This window comes from Ursus americanus, chromosome 21 (assembly GCF_024610735.1).
Source record: "Ursus americanus isolate L20-20 chromosome 21, mUrsAme1.1.p, whole genome shotgun sequence".
NCBI classification, from domain to species: Eukaryota; Metazoa; Chordata; class Mammalia; order Carnivora; family Ursidae; genus Ursus; species Ursus americanus.
Window position 1 is genome coordinate 45047181 of NC_142147.1, and position 20417 is coordinate 45067597.

Below are 20417 nucleotides of genomic sequence, written 5' to 3' on the forward strand. Positions count from 1 at the left end.
ACGTTGCTGAAAAACCCAGGGGGTAGGCAGCTTCAGGCATGGCTGGATCCGTTACTCAAATAATGTCCTCAGCAGTCTGTCTCCGTTTCTGGACCTTGCTTTCCTCTGTGTTGGCCTCATAGTCGGGAGCCTGTTTCTGCCTGGTGGCAGGTTCCCCCACTCCCACCCCACCCCACCCCAGGCCTATGTGCTACCAACTGAGGAACTCCGTGGGAAAGAGAGCACCCTCCTGAGCTCACACACTTTTCCTGCAAAAGTGGGAAGTGTCTGGGGTGCCTGGGTAGCTCAGTGGGTTAAATGTACAGCTCTTGACCTCAGCTCAGGTCTTGAGCTCAGGTGGTGAGTTCAAACCCCAGATTGGGGATTTAAAAAAATAAAAGTTTAAAAAGTGGGAAGAGTTTTCATTGGCAGATCTTACATCACATGCCATCATCTCCTACCCAATCCCCGTGGCCAGGGTGGCTTCAGTGTTCTGATAAGCTAGCGTGGCTCACATGGTCACCCCTGGAGGTCTAGGTTTTTTTAGTTGCTGGGGAGCTCAGGTCTGAGAGGGACGTTGGAGGTGCTGCAGAGAAGGGATGGGCCGTGGGCTGGCAAAACCAGCATTTCTGCCCTACAGAACCTTGGAACAACAGTCTTCACTTGGTCCGTGGGCTTTTACTATTGAGTTGCAGTCATTTGTTCTAATCTGTTACCACTTAATTTCATTATTATAATGTTTTCTTTTATGGCTTTCCCCCATCTGTTTAGAGTCACACAAGTAATACATAAATATATTCTTTTGGTTAAAGATCTTACTAACGTAGAAATCTTTGGTGAAACATAACATCTCCCTTAACCATAACTCCCGTTCCCACACCCCAAAAGGAACCTCCGTTATGATTTGATGTGCATCCTTCTAGACCTCTTTCTGTGCACTAACTACCTGTGTGGATTTTGAATATTTTTAATTTTTAATGTTTAATTTAAACTTTTAATAATTATATTTTACAGGCTCAGACATCAAACACTGTATAAAAAAATCCTATGTGACAAGTTTCCCCTTCACCTCTGTCCCCATTCACTGAGTTCTCGTCCCCCCCCCCCATAGGTACCATCTGTGATTAATTTCTTATTTATTCCGGGGAATTTTTATGCATGTGCAACCCATGACAAATACAATGTATTCAAATGTATGTTCGAAGTTGCTTTTTTCTCCTAACAGCAAGTCTTGGCCGTTGTTCCATATTGATGTGTATTTATTTAACCATTTGACTCTTGACGGGCATCATGTTTGTTTCCAGTTGTTTCCTATCATAAACTCTGCTACAATGTGATCCTTGGACAAACATCTTTGTGCACATGTGCCGGTATTTCTTTAGTTCTATTCCTAGAAGTGGCAGTGCAAATGCTAGGTCAAAGCGAATGAACTTTTTTGCATTTTGATAGGATCTGCCAAATGGCCTTCGGAAAAGGCTCTGCTAATTTACACCACCGCCTGCCGACAGCGGCTGAGTGTGCCCATCTCCTTGCATCTTTGCCAATAATAGCTATTATCCATCTTTTACATGGTGGCCAGTCTGGTGAATAAGAAAGGGTACCTTGTTTTCATTTGTATTTTCCTGCTGATTAGTAAGACGAGGCATCTCTTCCATGCGCTTTTTAAAATTTCTGTGCGTTGCTTATTCACTCGGAGAGCTGTCTGTTCACATGGGGGCAGTCTTTTTCTTTGCCAGTGACGTTCATTTGTGCATTGATCAAATCACAACCGAAGACCTATTACATGCCAAGACACTGTTCTAAGTGCTGGGGAATACAGAGGTCAACGACACAAACCCTGCCCTCATGAAGCTCCCATTCTAGAAGTAGGAGACCAATAAAAAAGCCACAAGTAGAGACAGAATTGGCTGATGGTGGTAAGTGGAGACAGAGGAAGCAGGATAAAGGAAATTCTTTAATTGTCAAAGGAACTACCTCCTTATTCTAATAGTATGTGTTATGTTAAATATTTTTTTCAGGTTGTCATTTGCCTTCTCACTACATCTAGAAATCTTGGTTGATGCAAAAGTACTTTATGTGGCTACATTTATAAATCTTTCCCTTTATGATTTTTTTTTTTTTTTTTGCTTGGAAAGATTTTCTCCATCCTAAGATTATAAAAGTATTTGCCCAGGTTTTCTTCTGTGCCTTATGGATTTACTTATTCCATTTAAGTCTTTAATCCATCTGGAATTGTTTTCAGCGTAAAGAGCAAGGAAGGGATCCAGCTAAATTGGTTAGCCAGTTGGCCCATGACCACTCATTGAATAATCCATCTTTTCCTTGGGGATGTGAAATGGCATCTATAAAATGTATGAATTCTCTAGTGTATTTGGGTCTGCTTTTGCACTTCGTGTCTATCCCTATGGCATACCAACCGTTTAAATCATTATAACTTCATATTTGTGACATTTGGAAAGGTTGGCTCTTTGGACAAATTACCTCACTTCTCTGGGCCTCAGTTTCCACCTCTATAAAACGGGGATATCACCTAATTTGAAGGATGGTTCTGAGAATGAATGAATGAATGAATGAATGAATGAATGAATGGCCGCTTCAGCCAGGCGGCCAGGTAAGCCTCTTTGAGAAGGTAATGTTTGAGCGGAGATCTAATTGGCCAGGAAGAGCATGCCAGGTAGAGGGCGTGACAAAGACGAAGGCCCTGAGGCACAAACTAGTTTAGTGTGGGGCCCTGTCAGTGAGGAGCCTCGCTCTCCTGGAGGGGATTGAGCGGGGGCCGAGTTTGAAATGGTGCACCTTGGCGAGGGGTTTGGCTGTCACCGTAAAGGTACTGGGGAGCTACAGCAGAATTGGGAGGGAAGGTGGAGCCTGTTGACTCTGCCCCTGTCCCCACAGTCGATGGAGTCGCAGGTGGAGGAGTGGTACCGCGAGGTGGGAGAGTTGCAGGCGCAGACCGCGGCCCTGCCGCTGGAGCCGGCCAGCAAGGAGCTGGTGGGCGAGCGGCAGAACGCGGTGGGCGAGCGCCTGGTGCGCCTGCTCGAGCCGCTGCAGGAGCGCCGCCGCCTGCTGCTCGCCTCTAAGGAGCTGCACCAGGTGGCGCACGACCTCGACGACGAGCTGGTGAGGACCGGCGCGGGGGACTGGGGCGGGGCCAGGGTAACGGGGAGGAGATGGTCGCGCGGCTGCGGCGGAATGGGAGGCCACGGGAGAGCCAGCGGGCGGCGGAGGCGTGGAGGTTGGGAGTGGGGGCGGGGCCGTGGGACCTTGGCGAGTTCAAGGGCGGAGCTGGCTGGGAGACCTTCCCACTGACCCGCGGCTACACTCAGTCATCCAGTCCTTCCCTTGCTCATTCACTCGTTCACTTATCCACTCATTCATTCATTCACCGTTCCGCATTTACACACTTTCATTCATTCATTGATTTATTCATGAAACCATTTAGTTATTCATTGACTCATCTTTATTCCTTCTTCTGCTGATTTATTGCTATTCATTTATTCACTCTCCCCTCATTCATTCATTTCCTCATTCAGTCCCTCTCTTCCTGATTTGCTCATTCATTCTTTCACTCACTAATTTGCTCATTCGTTTGATCCTTATGGGCCCAGCTCTGTACTTGGATGATGCTGGGGTCACAGGGGGACCAAGATAGACTCCATTCCTGCCCATAGAGGACTCAAGATTCCAAAGGGGAAAACGGACTTACCTCCAAACAGTGACAAGCCAGGGTGGTTCGGGCTGTTATGAGGGAGTTTAGGAGGCTGTGGGAGCTCAGAGGAGGCAACTGGTCAAGGTCCAAAGTCAGGGAGGATTTCCTAGAGGAGGGGATGTCTGCGTTGAGACATGAAAGAAGAGGCCCCGTGAGCCTGCTGAGGGAGAGGGAAGGGAATTGCAGGACGCAGGACCTGCCCGTGCCAAGGACAGAGGTAAGTAAGCCTGAACCTGGCTTGAGTGCAGAGAGCAAAACAGCACAGCAAGAGAGGGGGCCGAAGAGGTGACCAAGCTCTTTGGTGAGAAAGGGTCTTAGATGCTGTGCAGGTGCCTTACAGTTTAATTGGGATGCAGGGGTCCTTGGGTGCATTCTCCCCTTGACTTGCTCCCTGCATCCTCTTCAGGCGTGGGTCCAGGAGCGACTGCCACTGGCCATGCAGACGGAGCGAGGCAGTGGTTTGCAGGCTGTCCAGCAGTATATCAAAAAGAACCAGGTGAGCGGAGCCAGGGTGAGGGTGTGGGGTAAGACACATTTGGAGACGAGTGAGAGAAAACAGCTCAAAGTGGTTAAAGCCAAAAAAGGAAATTTGTTGGCGCTTGGGATTGAGAACACTGTGGACAGCAGGTATGGATGCATCTAGGTGCTTCCATGATGTCCTGAATCTCGCGACTCCATTGTGTGTGTGTGTGTGTTTCTGTGTTAGCTTTGTTCTCAGGCCAACTCTCCTCTCTCCTGATGGTAAAAGACCTCCAACAGATTCACATGTACCTCCGATCAGCAGAATTGAAGGGGATTTCTCTCTCTCAATAATTTCAGCCATGGCCCCAGGGATCACTCTTATTGGCTCCGCTTGAGTCATGCCTCCATCCCTGAACTAATCATGGCGGCCAGGGATTTAGACTACTCTGTTGGCCTGGTCTGGGCTTAGGGCCCACTCTTGGAACCTGCAGGTGGAGTCAGCCTTCACTTAATTACCCGGGCTGAGATGGAGACAAGGGGGTTCCCCAGAGGAAAGTCAGGGTCCCATGCGTAACAGTAAAGAGAATGGCTTGTTGGACAAGAAAAAAGAAAAGCAACAACAAGAACTCAAACCACCCACAGGGAGAAAGGACAGAGATGATCAGCAAAAGAGCGCTGACTCCTAATGGTGTCCACTCCACTCATGATGGGGGAGCTCTTGAGCCCTAAGATCTCTGGATCTCTGTTCACCTCCCTGGGCCTCAGGTCCACATCCAGACAAGTAGAGAGTTGGTCTAGAGCAGTGGTTTTCAAATCACTTAGCAGAGGAACTTTCTGGGCGAAGCAACTCATTCACCGAAGCCCAGCGTAAGACACATGAGTGAGGAAGAATACTACTACTAATAATTATACATTGATTAAGGACTTACTGTGTGCCAAGTGCAGTCATAGGGGGTTATACGTGGGTTTTTTAATTTTAATTTCCACAATAACTCTATCAGATGGGTATTCTCATTACTCCCCTTTACCAAAAAATAGGACTTGGGAGAATGGACACTGAAGGATGGTGGGGAGGTGGGCTTACAAATTATTCTCAAAGGTTTGTGACCAAGCTGCCCTAGGAGGAGTTCTTTAAGAGGCTGGAGGGGGCGTTTAGCTTTCGTTTTTCTATTTTGATGAAAACGCTTTGGCTGTGTTGCCTTTTTTTTTTTTTTTTTTTAAGATTTTATTTGTTGGAGAGTGCCTGCGCATGCGCAGGAGCAGGGGTGGGGAGGGGCAGAGGGAGAGGGACACGCAGACTCCCCTCTGAGCATGGGCTCGGATCCCAGGACCCTGAGGTCATGACCTGAGCAGAAGGCAGACACTTGACAGATTGAGCCACCCAGGCGCCCCAGAAAACACTCCTGACCGTTGACAGTGCTGGGGACAAGTAGAAGTGGCCGGTCCTTTTCACGGTTGAGGGAAGCCGTCAAGTGCGCTTCCTGCTTATGGCTGGGGGAGCTCCGCTGTGCGGGTGCGGGAGTGCTGGGTGCTCCCTAGCGAGCAGAGGAGTGATAGCAGCTGGTATCGACTGAGTACCTACTGTGTGCCAGACTCAGGTCCGAGTGCTCCAGGGTACAACAGCCCCACAGGGTGGATATTAAGCACGCCACCATCAGCCATGGGAAGTTGGCAAGTTCCTCAACCTCTCCGTGCCTCAGTTTCCCCGTCTGTAAAGTGAGACAGAACTGGAGCTGCAGTGAGGACTGGATGAGTGGCCACATCGTGCAAAGCACTTGCTTAGCAAAGTGCCTGGCAGGTGGCAGGCGCTCAGGGTCACCTGTTATCCCCTCCATTTGCAAGTCGAGGAAACTGAGGCACAAGAGAAGCTAAGTAAGGTGTGCACCAAGTACAGAGCTGGTTGAGGGAACCTTCTGTGCTGATGGAAGTGTTCCATATCCTGACCTGGGTACACGGTGTACCCACGTGTAAACATGTTGAACTGTACCGGGGGATGTGCACACCCCACTGCACGTGAGTAACATACCCACTGCCCCCCAGCAGCCTGATTTTCAGACCGTTTTGGCCTCAGGGGGTATCTTACACCACCAGGCGTCTTGGTTGAGAGTACAGTGGTGGGAGCTTGCGTCCTGTGTTCAAATCCTGTCTCCCCCTTTCTAACTGTTTGTCACCGGGCGATGAACTGCACCTCTCGGTGCCCGTTTTCCCACCTGCAACGTGAGTGAGCGAGGAGCAGCAAACTGCCTAGCGGTGCCTGGCGCAAGAGGGGCGATCTGCGGCGGTTTCTGATGCCCTCCGTGGGTTGTGCCAGTCTTCGAGGCGCACGCGGCCCCGCGGGGCTCCGAACGGCCCTTTCCACCCACATCCCCACCTCCCGCCCCCAGGGCCTGCGGCGGGAGATCCAGGCGCACGGGCCACGGCTGGAGGAGGTGCTGGAGCGCGCGGGCGCGCTGGCGTCGCTGCGCAGCCCGGAGGCGGAGGCCGTGCGCCGGGGCCAGGAGCAGCTGCAGGGCGCCTGGGCCGGACTGCGGGAGGCTGCCGAGCGGCGGCAGCAGGTGCTGGACGCTGCCTTCCAGGTGGAGCAGTACTACTTTGACGTGGCCGAGGTGGAGGCGTGGCTGGGCGAGCAGGAGCTGCTCATGATGAGTGAGGACAAGGGCAAGGTGCGCCCGGGCTGGGGGTGGGGGGGTCCTGGGGGCGCTGGAGCCCGGGGCCGGCCGCTGCCGCCTCATCGTGGGCGCCGTGTGCCCCCAGGACGAACAGAGCACCCTGCAGCTGCTCAAGAAGCACCTGCAGCTGGAGCAGGGCGTGGAGAACTACGAGGAGAGCATCGCGCAGCTGTCGCGCCAGTGCCGGGCGCTGTTGGAGATGGGGCACCCGGACAGGTGGGCGGGCGGGGGCGGGGGGGGGGTTGGGGCTGGGCGGGGGCGGGGCCAGTTTTTATGGAATGGTCTGGAAGAATCTGAAGCTTCACTATTGGAAATTGGGACAGGGCCCAAATTGGACCTTGGGGTGGGAGGGGCCCTCACTGCCATGAGCTGGAGCCCTTGGATTTCAGCGTGTCGTTGGAGCCCCAATGGAGGGGCAGTGCCCAGGGATCAGTTAAGAGGGTGGGGCCAGGGGTATTGGGATTTCAGTGTAGGGGTGGGAGGTGATGTCTGAGGAGAGAAGGAAGAGCTCAGGACAGGGAAGGATACTCTTCCTACCCAGTGTCTGGGAGGACAGAAAAGCTCAGAGTGCTGTGATTGGGCATAGCCCAAAACCTCCTGGGTACCCAGGCATGGGGCCTCCCTGAGGCCAGGAACAGGGGCCATATCTGGGAGTCCTGGGCTAGGGGTGAGACCTGAGAAGGGGCACAGGGCTGGCCCTCTGTCCTCCAGAGCCAGGAGATGGCCTGGAGGTGAGGTAGGTTGGCTGGGGACCCAGGTAGGGAGTCAGCAGCCCCACCCAGGGCACTGGAGGGGCAGGGAGTGGGACCACAGAGAGGCTGGGGGAAGAGGGAGCAGTGAACTTATCAATCTTAGGGAAGCAAAGTTTCCCCAGAGTGCTCAACTCCAAGTATTGGGTTCACTGAATCCAAGCTTTGCAGAAAATAGAGGCCCCTGCGAAGGGGTCTGAGCGGATACTACTCTGGCTGAAGGTTCAGGGGACACACAGCCTTGCCCTGAGAGGGGGTGTCGGGGTCACAGCTCTGTCCTGGAAATCTCAGGGGGCTCCGTCCCTGTCCCCTCCTGTCCCCCTGTCCCCTCCCTGTCCCCCATCAGTGAGCAGATCAGCCGTCGGCAGTCTCAGGTGGACCGTCTGTACGTGGCGCTCAAGGAGCTGGGCGAGGAGCGCAGGGTGGGCTTGGAGCAGCAGTACTGGCTCTACCAGCTCAGCCGCCAGGTGGACGAGCTCGAGCATTGGATTGCAGAGAAGGAGGTGGTGGCCGGCTCGCCTGAGCTCGGCCAGGACTTCGAGCACGTCACGGTGAGCATCGTTAGTAATGATATTAATACCAGTGGCTAGTGCGTATCCTACTAGGCTTCTCTGGGCCTCAGTTTCCCCATCTGTAATGTGGGGATGGTAATAGCCCCCTGGCTCTTTTGTGAGCCCAAAGATTCACCATAGTGCACAGCGCTTAGGACAATACTCCGCGCACACACTGCCTAATATAGGAAGCGTTAGTTACCATCATCTGGTTATTTTTCTTGCTATTGGTACTGTTATTGTTACAGAGTAAGTGCTCCGTAAGGGTTAGGTTTACTTGTTATCATGACGGTCATCGTCAGCGTTAGTAGTAGTATTATTCTTACCTGCTACAAGATGGTGGGCTGGAGGGGGTTTGTGACCTCTGCCCAGGACCTCTGCCCATGCTGTGTTCCCGGTGGCAGGTGCTGCAGGAGAAATTCTCAGAGTTTGCCAACGAGACGGGCACCGCAGGGCGGGAGCGGCTAGCGGCTGTGAACCAGATGGTGGATGAGCTGATTGAGTGCGGCCACACGGCGGCGGCCACCATGGCCGAGTGGAAGGATGGGCTGAACGAGGCATGGGCCGAGCTGCTGGAGCTTATGGGCACTCGGGCCCAGCTGCTGGCCGCCTCTCGGGAGCTGCATAAGTTCTTCAGCGACGCCCGAGAGCTTCAGGGACAGATCGAGGAGAAGCGGAGGCGACTGCCCCGCCTGACCGCCCCGCCTGAGCCGAGACCCAGCGCGAGCTCCATGCAGCGGACCCTGCGTGCCTTTGAGCATGACCTGCAGCTCCTCGTGTCCCAGGTGGGGCGACGGCGGCCAAGAGGGGAGGTGGGAGGGCCTGGACGGCGTGTCCAAGGGGTGTTGGGCAGCAAAGCAGGCCAAAATCAGGCTATAGAGCAGATGGAAATTAGGCAGTGGAGCAGGTGAGAACAGACCAGAGAACAGGCAGAAGCGAGATGATGGGGCAGGTAGAAAACCCACTGACTGCACGATGCCTAGAAGTCAGACAGTGCCCAGAAAAGGTGGCCGAGTATGTCTGATAGAAATGAAGCAGTGTTTCCAGTGGAGACAGTGTTTCCCTTAGAAACTGTGAAGGGAGTCTTACCCAAATCCAGATGGAGAGCCTAAAGGAAGTTTCAGAGGCTTCAGAGAAATTTGGCGGTGGGGCAGAGAGAAATTAGCATGTCTCTGATGGAAATCATATGATCTTCCTGCAAGAAATTTGATGGGGGTGGATTTTAACCGCCACGGCAACAGAGCTAATAGAAGTCAGGCTGTGGATCTGATGGGAATTGGGAGGCGGATCTGAGAAATCAGATGGAAATGAGGCTGTTGGGCGTCCTAGAACTCCCACGGCCCAACTGGCCCAACTGGGCTGCCTGTCCAGCGGAATGCAAAGACGGGACAATCATCTTTATGTGAACCATCGGATGAGTGTTAGGAATCGGGCAGAGATTGATAGTGATTAGGTGGCGGATCTGATAGAAAGACGGCAGTCATTCCAGAAGAAATCAGGCGGTTGAACCAGTACAGAGTGAGCAGTGGGTCTGCTACAGCTCTCTTAGCAGAACCAATAGAAATTGAGCAGGAGACACATTCTGAAGGAAACTGGGCAGCAGGGAGTGAAAAGAGGGAGACTCAGCTGTGGGATCGTGAGGGTGTGGGCTCCAGGCACCCAGCCAGCTGGTGGGGGAAGGAGTGCGGAGCCCAGACCCCACGGAGGGGCTGGGGCTGGAGCCGGCGTACCCTTCAGGTGCGGCAGCTCCAGGAGGGGGCAGCCCAGCTGCGGACGGTGTATGCGGGAGAGCACGCAGAGGCCATCGCCAGCCGGGAGCAAGAGGTGCTGCAGGGCTGGAAGGAGCTGTTGGCCGCCTGTGAGGACGCCCGCCTGCACGTCAGCTCCACGGCCGATGCCCTGCGATTCCACAGCCAGGCCCGAGACCTGCTGTCCTGGATGGATGGCATCGCCAGCCAGATCGGGGCAGCCGACAAGCCCAGGTGCCCCTCCCCCCACCTCGGGCTTCCTACCTGCCACCCCCAGCCCGTCAGCAATCCCCTTCCCAGGAAAAATGACAGCAGCCAATAGCTGGGTGGCACCTGGATGGCACCTGGGTGTCAGACACTGTACTAAATGCTTCCTGTGTATCAGGACCCCTGTCAGGCCTGGCCCTGGCGACGCAGAACGCAGGGCATCCTCCTGCCTTCTGGCCTTCCGAGTTGCCCACCACTGCCCTCCCCGTGGGAGTGTCACAGCATGGGACGGGCTGCAGCCAGGATAGGGACAGTGACATGTGGGACTGTATTTGTGGCTTAACCTAGTGGGTGCTGGGCACTGATTTATTGCTGACGTGACGGTCTGATGTGAGCTGTCCTGCAATGATGGGGACCCAAGTTCTTTCCATTACTTGGCCCTGGGAGTTTCATTCAGCTGCAGAGGATGATGGGATGGGATGGGAGCTTTCGAGGACTAAACCTGTACCCACATTCTGTCAGCCCAGAAGCCCCAACCTGTCTGCCAACGGGGCTGGGGAACGTAGGCCAGTGGTGTGTCCGGGAAGACAAGGATTTCAAGAGCTGTGGACACAGAGCCTTATTTCTGTGACTGTGGGGCCTGGCCTGTGTTCACGTACTCAGCGAATATTTATCGAATACCTACCATGTGCTGGATGGTGAGCAAGGCCAAGCTGCTGTCCTGGTTCAGCTTCCATTCTGCAAGGTGGAGACAGGCAACACATAAATTAAAAAGCACCTAAAATTATTTCAGATAGCAGTAAGCGCTCTGAAGACAAATAAAGCAAAGTAAGGGGGTGAGGGGCTCGCTGGCAAGGCCTCTCCGAAGATGGGATGTGGGCATGGAGACCTAGAAGAAGTGATGGTGAGTTGGGTAAAGTTTAGGGGGAAGGGTTTTCCAGGTGAAGGGATCAGCAAGTACGGAGGCCCTGAGGTAGGTGGTGGTCATGCGTCTTTGAGGAAGAGCCAGACCATCCTTATGGCTGGCTGGAGTGAGTGAGGTGGGGGAGGTAGCGGAAGGTCACTCCAGATGCCTTGTGGGAAAGAGTAAGGAGAGCAAAGGGTAGAAACAGGTGGACCAGCCAGGAGGCTGCCGCTATAATCCAGGTGAGATGTGGGGGTGGCTTGGTCCAGTGTGATGGTTGTACAGATGGGAAGAAGTGATTCGTTTTAGGAATAATACTTTTCTATTATGAAAAATTTCAAATATACCCAGAAATAGCAGTAACAGTATCGTGACCCCCCCACGTGGAGAGTAAACACCCATCAACATCTGACCCATCCTCTTTCATCTGTATGCTCCCCGACTCCCCTCCACCCCTCACTGAGTGCTTTAAAAACAAAATCTCAGGTTTCACATCGTTTTGTGGTGTATGTTTTAAAGGTATAAATGTCCAGTGTGACTGACGGATTAGCTTCAGGGCCTGAGAGGAAAAAAAAAAAAAAAGAGTTACGGACGAAGAATGGGTGAATTTACTGAGACGGAGAACTTCAGGGGAGGGCACTTTAAGGAAATAGAAGAGAATCAGAGAGATCATTCTAGACGTACTAAGTCTTAGGTTGGCATCATTATAATGCGGGACCTTCAGAAATAAGTTTGGACCAAAACGAAAAAAGATAAAAGTTTGGACATATTAAGTCTTATAAAGCGATACTTGCTGAGTGGTGGGACCTTCAGAAATTTGGGATTTGTTTCTGACATAGGATAGCAGAGAACAGTCCAGTGGTTATATAACGCAAGCACGAATGTGAGCCACATAGAGAATTTAAGATTTTCTTGTAACCACATCAAGAAAAGTACAAAGAAGCAAGTGAAAGTTAATTTTAGTAATTCATTTTCTTTAACCCCGTATGCCCCAGATATCATCACTTCAACGTGTAGTCAAAATTCAAATTATTGAGGGGCACCTGGCTGGCTCAGTTGGTAGAGCATGCGACTCTTGATCTTGGGGTCATGAGTTCAAGCCCCACGTTGGGGGTAGAGTTTACTTTAAAAAAAATTAAAAATCTTTTAAAAAAATAAATAAAACTATTGAGATATTTTACAGTCCTCAAAATATGGTGTGTACTTTACACTTCCACACAGTTCGGACTAGCCACATTTCAAGGGCTGCGTTGCCTACCCGTGTCTAGAGGTTACCTACCATTTAGAATGTTCAGATCACTGACTAGTGAAGCCTTTGGAGACGTAGCTTTAAAAAATTAGAAAAAAAGATGGACCTTGAAATCTGAGGTTAGAATCACCAAAGTGTGACATTCTAGCACCTTGGAAAAAGTCGGACTCACTGGGTCAGTGAAGAACCTTGGCCCCTCAGAACCTGGTCTGAGAAGGTGGGCGTCATGTCCCAAGATACTCAGGGATTTGGGTGCCTCAGGAGTTACATCTGTCATGGCGACCGGGGGGCGGCCACCTGAGACTCAGATTCCCTCCCGCCCCGGCCACTGCAGGGACGTGTCGTCAGTGGAGGTGCTCATGAACTACCACCAGGGCCTGAAGACGGAGCTGGAGGCCCGGGTGCCTGAGCTGACAGCCTGCCAGGAGCTGGGGCGCTCTCTGCTGCTCAACAAGAGTGCCATGGCTGATGAGGTGGGAAGGGGCACAGGGGGTCCCCCTCTGCCACCCGTGCCCATCGCGATGGGAGCCATCCTTGACGCCTTTCCTACCCATGCGCCACTTCCAGATCCAGGCACAGCTGGACAAGCTGGGAACCAGGAAGGAAGAGGTGTCAGACAAGTGGGACCGCCATTGGGAATGGCTGCAGCAAAGTGAGTGGGGACCCAGACACACAGGGCTCAAGGGCACAGGGACACGCTCCGGTGTGTTTGGAAAGGCCGGGAGGGTGACACGGCATGCTTTGCACGCTGCTCACAGGTGCCCAGCAGCAAACAGAAAGGCCTGGGAGGGTGGACAGGAGGACCGCCTTGCCATTGAGTCCCTGGTGGCAGACACCGAGGGGAGAAGCTGGTGCCCTCGGAGATATGCCCAGCCCCCCTCAGCCCTGCAGAGCCCAGAGTGGTCAGGGCTGGGATACGGAAAGCTGGAGGGTGTGGAGGGCCAGAGAAAACAGCCAGCGCCCTGTGAAGGGCCCACAGGTGCCCCCATCACTCGTAATGCAATGTCTCCCCTCAGTGCTGGAAGTGCACCAGTTTGCCCAGGAGGCGGTGGTGGCCGATGCCTGGCTGACCGCCCAGGAGCCGCTCCTGCAGAGCCGGGAGCTGGGCAGCAGCGTGGATGAGGTGGAGCAGCTGATCCGGCGCCACGAGGCCTTCCGCAAAGCGGCTGCTGCCTGGGAAGAAAGGTTCAGCTCCCTGCGGCGCCTGACCACGGTCAGCACCCCAGACCCTGCACCAGCCACCCCCACGCCCATCCCCCCCGATGTGAGACAGACACAGCCAGCACTGTGTTGCGTGAGGGCTGAGACAGATCCTTACTGGTCTCCCCGTCTAGTGGGGTAAGGGGGAACAGACCTGTCACCAGACAGTGACAGCCCAGGGCTGGGATGGGGGAAACACAAGGGACCATGGGAGCCCAGAAGCGCCTGTCCTGGCTTGGGGTGGGGCTCAGATCTGAGACTTGAAGAATGAGGAGAGAGGTCCTGGGTTGAGGGGACATTCAGGAAGGAGGCGATGGGGGTCACAAAGGCACCTAGAGAAAGTGATGATTTAGCCGATTCTTAAAAGAATACTGAATGTTTGCCAAGCAAAACAGGAGTTAAGTTCCTGGCAGGGAAAAGCATGGGTTCAGGCCTGGACAACCTTGCTTTTTCAATAATAGAAACTACTAAAGGGCGTGGGGAGGCAGACAACCCAGAGTTGTTTTCCCAGACCACCCCCCCCCCCCCACGCACACAGGCCACTTTACCTGACCCTGACCTCTCCGTTACCAGATAGAAAAACTCAAGGCGGAACAGAGCAAGCAGCCCCCCACCCCCCTGCTGGGGCGCAAGTTCTTTGGAGACCCCACGGAACTGGCGGCCAAGGCAGCGCCCCTCCTACGGCCAGGGGGCTACGAGAGAGGCTTGGAGCCCCTGGCCCGCCGGGCCTCGGACACTCTGTCGGCGGAGGTGCGGACCCGGGTGGGGTACGTGCGCCAGGAGCTCAAGCCCGAGCGCCTCCAGCCGCGCATCGACCGGCTGCCGGAGATCCCCGGGAGAGTGGAGACCCCGGCCCCGCCGGCCGCACCAGAGGATGCGGCGGAGACCCCCGGGGCCCTGGCGGCGGCGGAGCAGGTCCGGCCGCGGCCGGACCGCCAGGAGTCAGCTGATCGCCCGGAGGAGTTACCCAGGAGGCGGCGACCGGAGCGGCAGGAATCGGCTGATCAATCCGAGGAGGCTGCGCGGAGACGACGGCCAGAGCGGCAGGAGTCTGCGGAGCACGAGGCGGCACATAGCCTCACCCTGGGCCGCTACGAGCAGATGGAGCGGCGGCGCGAGCGGCGTGAGCGGCGGTTGGAGAGACAGGAGTCCAGCGAACAGGAGATGCCGACCAGAGGAGAGCTGGCCAAGGGGTGAGGCCCCATGTGCGCGGGGAGTGAGGGAAAGGGGACGCAAAGAGCTCCAGGAGCCACGCAGGCCCAGTGGGGAGGGCTTCCAGGGCTCAGAACTGCTTAAGATACTGTCCCGGTACTCCTTTTGCAGAGGGGTAAGCTGGGGCTGAAAGAGGTTGGAAGAGGTGGCCCTTGTCCCACAGCTTAGGTGACCTGGACAGGGATTTTATCCCTTCTGCACCTCAGTTTCTCTACTGGGCTAGTGGAGGAACCATCTTCTCCCTGATCGGAGATAAGACCCTTTATCACAGTTTCTTTCATAAATGGGGCTGCTGTCATCTCCATTTTGTGGATGGGGACCCTAAGGCTCAAAAAGGGCAAATCACTCAGTATGGATGAAGCAGGACTGGAACTCAGGCCTTTCAGGCCCCAGTGTTTAAACTAGAGTGTGATCTAATCAGCTGCATTGATCTAATCAGCTGCATCCCCAGAAGGAGGCCTTTGGTCAAATAGGTTTTGGAGACAATGACTTCTTGACTCCTTCTTAATTTTGTATATCATGAACAGTTGCTGAGTCCCCCATCTCATGTGTGGTTTGTGCTGAGGAGAACAGTGACCAAACCAGCCTCAGCCCTGCTTTCATGGAGATCACAGTCCAGTGGGGGAAACAGACTTGTCACTGGATAGTGACGACCCAGAATGATCAGGGCATGGATGGAACAAGTTCAGGGGGCTTGGGAGCTCAGGGGGTGGGTAGAAGAAGACAACATAAAGTTCAAAGGCTTGAAGACACCGGTTTGCATTTTTCTCTAGTTAAAACTCAAAGGAGAGGTTCTGGCCTCCATTCAGCAGACATGTCCCAAGTATGGTGTGTAAGGCAAGCATCTCAGAAGGGCGGCTGCGGAAGTGGACAGGGGCTTGGCATCTCAGGCTAAGAGGTGGAGGCTCTTCCCGGCAACCAGGCTGGTCCCTGGGAGAGGGCACCCCAGTTCCATTGGGTCTTTCGGCCTCCCCCTCCCAGGAAGGCCACCCTGGCTGACATTGTGGAGCAGCTGCAGGAGAAAGAAGCAGGCCCAGGGCTCCCTGTTGGGGTAAGTTGAGCCTCAGGATGGGTGGGGGTATGGGGAACCCTCTCCTCAGCAGGAATCAGGACCCAGAAACACCAATGCCTAGCCCTGCTTTCCCCAGATATGAACCCTGCAGAGATTCTCAGGGGATGATGGAGAGCTCCCCCAGATGCCTCCTACAATCTGAAAATTTCTCCTTTAGAAAAATAAGGCCACCAGCCTAAGAAGACTCCTACCCCCCTCTCTACACACAGACTCCACACTCCTCCCACATCAGTCCCGGGGTCTCCGATATCCTCACAGACACACACACAGAAGTCCCAGATTCCTCCTACAGACAGCTGGGACACCAACCTGCCTGCATCCCCGCCTCCACAGAGCTAGAACTTTCCTCCCCAAGACCCAGAGCGATTCCAAACCTAGAAGTCCTGACAGTCTCATTCGCAACACCGAGGGGTTCCCTAAAAGTTAAATCTCCAGCCCTGAGGTCCTCCCATACTCGCCTCCAAGACAGGTGGGACCCCCAGACCCGCGAGTCCCCCAGACAGATGGCCCCAACACCCCCCCTATGGACAGCACCCCTCTTCCCCCTCCCTTCACACAGCCGTCGCTGCCTCAGCCTCGCGAGCTTCCCCCAGGCCGCCTGCCCAACGGGCTTGAGCCGCCCGAGCGGACACCTCGGCCGGACCGGCCGCGGGCGCGGGACCGGCCCAAGCCGCGACGGCGGCCGCGGCCCCGAGAGGGTGGTGAGGGCGGGGGAAGCCGGCGCTCGCGCTCGGCCCCGGCCCAGGGCGGCTCCGCCCCCGCGCCTCCGCCACCGCCCACTCACACAGTGCAGCACGAGGGCTTCCTGCTGCGCAAGCGCGAGCTCGACGCTAACCGCAAGTCGTCCAACCGGTGAGCGTGTGGGCGGGGTTTTGGAAGGCGGGTTCCCAAACTCAGAGTATCCAATAAGCGAATAGATGGGGCCTGAGGAGGGGGGTGGTACTAACTTCAGGGAATCCAAAGGGTGGTGGGAGTAGGCGGGGCCTGAAGAGGGGCGGGGTTTAACGTCAAGGACTCAAATCCATAAACTGGAGGAGCGGGGCTTAAACTTGTGTTCAGTGGGCGAAGGGGTGGAGCTTAGGTGGGAGCGGGATCGGAAGAAAGTGTTCCGAGTGCCAGTAAGTTGCAACCCAAATTCCTAGCAATCAATTCAGGAGTTAACTAGAGCTAAGAGTAAGTTGGATGTGGGGTCCGGTCTACAGGGTTCCAATAGCTTGTGAGGGGGAGCCTGCAGAGGTGATCCAACCAATGAACGGGGTGGGTCCACCCTCGAAGTTTCAAATTGTTGCTGGGGTGGGCGGGAGAGGTCTGAAAGGGGGCAGAGCCCAAACTCTGAGGTCTGAGGTGGGGGGCGCATATAGGGGTCCAAAGAGTCACGTGCTTATTCTTGGAGTCCAGCTTATGGTTGTCCAAACCTTTTTTGTCCAATTGGGAGGCAGAATCTGGGGAGAGGTGGAGCCAAAAAGGGAAGTGTTGGCCCACAAGCAGAGGGAGGTCTAGACCCAAGATACAGGTGAAATGGAAGGAACAGGTTGAGATTTTGCTTTGAGGCAGTCCTTGTCTCTTGTGGCAAGGCCAAGGTGGTGATAAAGGGACACCTTCGGTGTATTTCACTCTTGAGAGACCTCCTCCTCCGTTGAGGCTTTGGCTGAATGGGGAGATAGGAATTCCTCATTCCGGCCACTGGACCAATAGATCTCTTTTCAGGGGATTTCATGGTGGGTGGAGGAGAGGCAAGGAACATGCCCAAGCAAAGGCTTATGGAGAAGACCGCTTAAGTCTTACCTTCAGGAAATTCAGCATGGGAGGGGATGTGGAAGGGCAACCCCAGCAGGCTTGGAACCAAGAGTCTTAGATTCTCCCCTCAGCTCAGGAACGCCATAAGGAAGAGCATCCTGGACATAGGGCCCAACTAGGGCAAAGGCCCAGAGGAAGGAAGGGTCGGACCTTTTCAGCCATGAAGGGTATTAATGAAGAGTTCCCAGGCAGAGTTCTGTGACTCTGCCTTGAGCCCCATATCGTCGCCCCAGGTCGTGGGTGAGCCTGTACTGCGTGCTCAGCAAGGGGGAGCTGGGCTTCTACAAGGACGCCAAGGGCCCGGCGTCTGGGGGCACACACGGCGGGGAGCCACTGCTCAGCCTGCACAAGGCCACCAGCGAGGTGGCTAGTGACTACAAGAAAAAGAAGCACGTCTTCAAGCTCCAGTGAGCCCCCCAATGGGCAAGAGGGAGGGATCCGAGGCCCAACTTCCCCCTCCCAGCAATACCCTGCTCCCCTGGAGGCTAGTTGGTGGACGGGTGGGCCGGGCCCCTGCCCCAGAGTCCCCAAGTCCTGTGTCCCTTCCTACAGGACCCAGGATGGCAGCGAGTTTTTGCTCCAGGCTAAAGATGAGGTGAGATCTGGTCCTTTCTCTTCCCTGTCGGGACCTCAAGAACTACCTGGCTAGCTGGTTCCTGGCCCAGAGCAGTGGAGCTGTGAGCCAGAAACACAAGCCAGAGTCACCAGGCTGTGATGGGAAAGGCCACTGGCAGTGAGAGCCCAGAGGAAGTTCCTAACCTATGGAGGCAGGGGGTGGGGGGTGGGGCAGAGATCAGGAGGGCTGCCTGGAGGTCCCAGGACAAAGTCCATCCTCCTTGCCTTGGCCTCTGAGAAGACCCTGGAAAGATAAGAGGTGGGAGTTAGCTAAAAAGGGATGATACAGACAGAGAGAACTGCCAAGTGCAGAGAACTAGAGGTGTGGAAATGCAAAGTATTAACTGTGCTGGTGGAGGGTTCAAGGAGGAAGGAGCCCAGAAAGGTTCCCAGGGGCTGTATCTCACAGAGCATTGTGAGCCATTTGGAGGAGGTTGGAGTTTGTCCTGAGGGCACTCGGGAGCCATGGTAGACTTTTGAGCAAGATGAGGTGGGTGGAGGTTACAGTGATGTATAAGAGCCTTTGGCAACAGTGTGCAGCGTAGACTGGGGGGAGGGAGAGGGCAGGTGTGAAGCCCAGGAGGCAACCAGGACAGGGACCCACATGGGAAGGCGCAAGGCTGGACCCCAGCTGGCCTGTGGGAGGGAAGGAGATGGCTGAGGGTGAACCTTAGGACTGGGGCTAAGGGGAGAGGTCAGGGGAGGAGGAGCAGGCATGGAGGTGGTTTAAAGAGATGTTGAAAATAATAATGCTTATTATCTCATTCATCCTTACAAGAGGCTCTGGAGTAGGCCTGTATTCTCTCCATGCCTTCTTATTTTTAAAATGGAGATAAAAATAGTTTTCCATTCTAGGGTTCTTGTGAGAAGTAAGTTGATACATATAGGGCCACTTCCGTGGTCTGGTGAATGTCAGTGCTCTATAAATGTCTGCTGATGTTATTGGTTTTTGTTGTTTATCTTTATAGTGGGAATTTGATATAATCCTATTGCATAGGATTAAGTGAATTAATCCACAGAAGCACTTAGAACAGAGCCTGGCACATAGTAAGGGCTATGTAACTGTTTGCATTATTATTATTAACCCATTTAAGATTGGAAAACTGAAGTTCAGAGGGCAGTCTGATTCTAGGCTCCTCTATTACCCAGTCTCCCTTCCTCCAAATCCGGACTCTGTGCCCTGTTTCTCTCTCCAGGAGGAGATGAACGGCTGGCTGGAGGCTGTGGCCGCTTCCGTGGGAGAGCACGCTGAGATAGCCCGCTGGGGACAGACACTACCCACCACGTCCTCCACAGACGAGGGCAACCCCAAGCGAGAGGTCGGGGAGCGCAGGGCCAGCGGGCGCCGGAAGTGACTTCCCACCCCCTGGGCCTGACACACATCCCCGCCCCTTCTCTCAGCACTGTGGGCACAAAGACACTTTCTCTTCTGCGGGGGCGGGAGCCCCTGGTTCCACCAACACTGCGGACGCGCCAAGATGGGCACTGGAAAGGAGTGGACTTCTCCTGCACTCCAGGAAGTGGTGGGGGGATTGCTGCCCCTATAGCCATATCTCGGCCCCTTCCTGCTCGCCACCCCACCCCAGGTGCTGGGGCTCCATTATTTTTATGCAATAACTGAGTTGGGGGGGGCGGGTAAAGGGGCCAGTTGAGCCAAGCCCCCTGCCCAGATCTCCAGATCTTGCCCCAAGAAGCTGGGGTGGTAGGGGCGATATTCCTGCCCCCCTCTCCGCCCTAGGGATGGGCACGGGGCCGCTGGTGAGGTCCCCTGGACCATCCAGGGTGCTAGGGGGTGGGGAGGGGACGCCTCCTCCCCGCCTTTACCTCACTTCCAATGCTGCCTTGATCTCTGTCTGGGAAGGGGGAGTGCAGGGGCCTTGGCCCCTGCACTCTGCCGTCTCAGAGCCATGCGGTTAATTCCTGACTTAGTTTATTTTTGCAAAACGTCGACCTCCTCCTCCCCTGCCCCGCATCCGCGAAGGCTTTTAATGGGAGGGGCGTCAAAGCTCAAAACTGTCTTCCTCTCTCCTCCCCCCTCCAGAGGTAAATGCCACTTTGTGAGGGGAGGGGCGAGGGGAAGCCCTCCCCGCCTGCATGCTTCTGGCAGGAGCACCTCCCTAGGGAGTGGGGGAACCGGGTTGTGGGCAGCCCCCATGGCCGCCTGGAGGAGCCGCTGGGGCTCGGGGGTGTGGGGCGGTGTGGCAGGCGCACACTGTATGTACCCATAATAAATCCTTTGGCTTTGACGGTCTATGCCGGTTTGTTCGCGTTTCATGGGCTGCGCCTGGGAGGAT

At 54.7% G+C, this 20417-nt stretch overlaps 1 protein-coding gene across 2 annotated transcripts in view; it reads left to right on the forward strand.

Moving 5' to 3' along the window:
• Positions 1-20364, forward strand: part of SPTBN4 (spectrin beta, non-erythrocytic 4) — a 70194-nt gene extending 49830 nt beyond the window's left edge. For both annotated transcript variants that reach the window (XM_045785081.2, XM_045785087.2), the window contains 16 exons: positions 2875-3099; positions 4095-4184; positions 6535-6813; positions 6905-7035; positions 7915-8119; positions 8524-8904; positions 9857-10101; positions 12562-12700; positions 12795-12879; positions 13244-13440; positions 14001-14620; positions 15621-15690; positions 16271-16563; positions 17742-17915; positions 18061-18103; positions 19320-20364. In XM_045785081.2, coding sequence (XP_045641037.2) covers positions 2875-3099; positions 4095-4184; positions 6535-6813; positions 6905-7035; positions 7915-8119; positions 8524-8904; positions 9857-10101; positions 12562-12700; positions 12795-12879; positions 13244-13440; positions 14001-14620; positions 15621-15690; positions 16271-16563; positions 17742-17915; positions 18061-18103; positions 19320-19478 — 3336 coding nt within the window. In that variant the 3' untranslated portion in view covers positions 19479-20364. The remainder of the gene's footprint in view (positions 1-2874; positions 3100-4094; positions 4185-6534; positions 6814-6904; positions 7036-7914; positions 8120-8523; positions 8905-9856; positions 10102-12561; positions 12701-12794; positions 12880-13243; positions 13441-14000; positions 14621-15620; positions 15691-16270; positions 16564-17741; positions 17916-18060; positions 18104-19319) is intronic.
• The last annotated feature ends 53 nt before the right edge of the window (positions 20365-20417 follow it).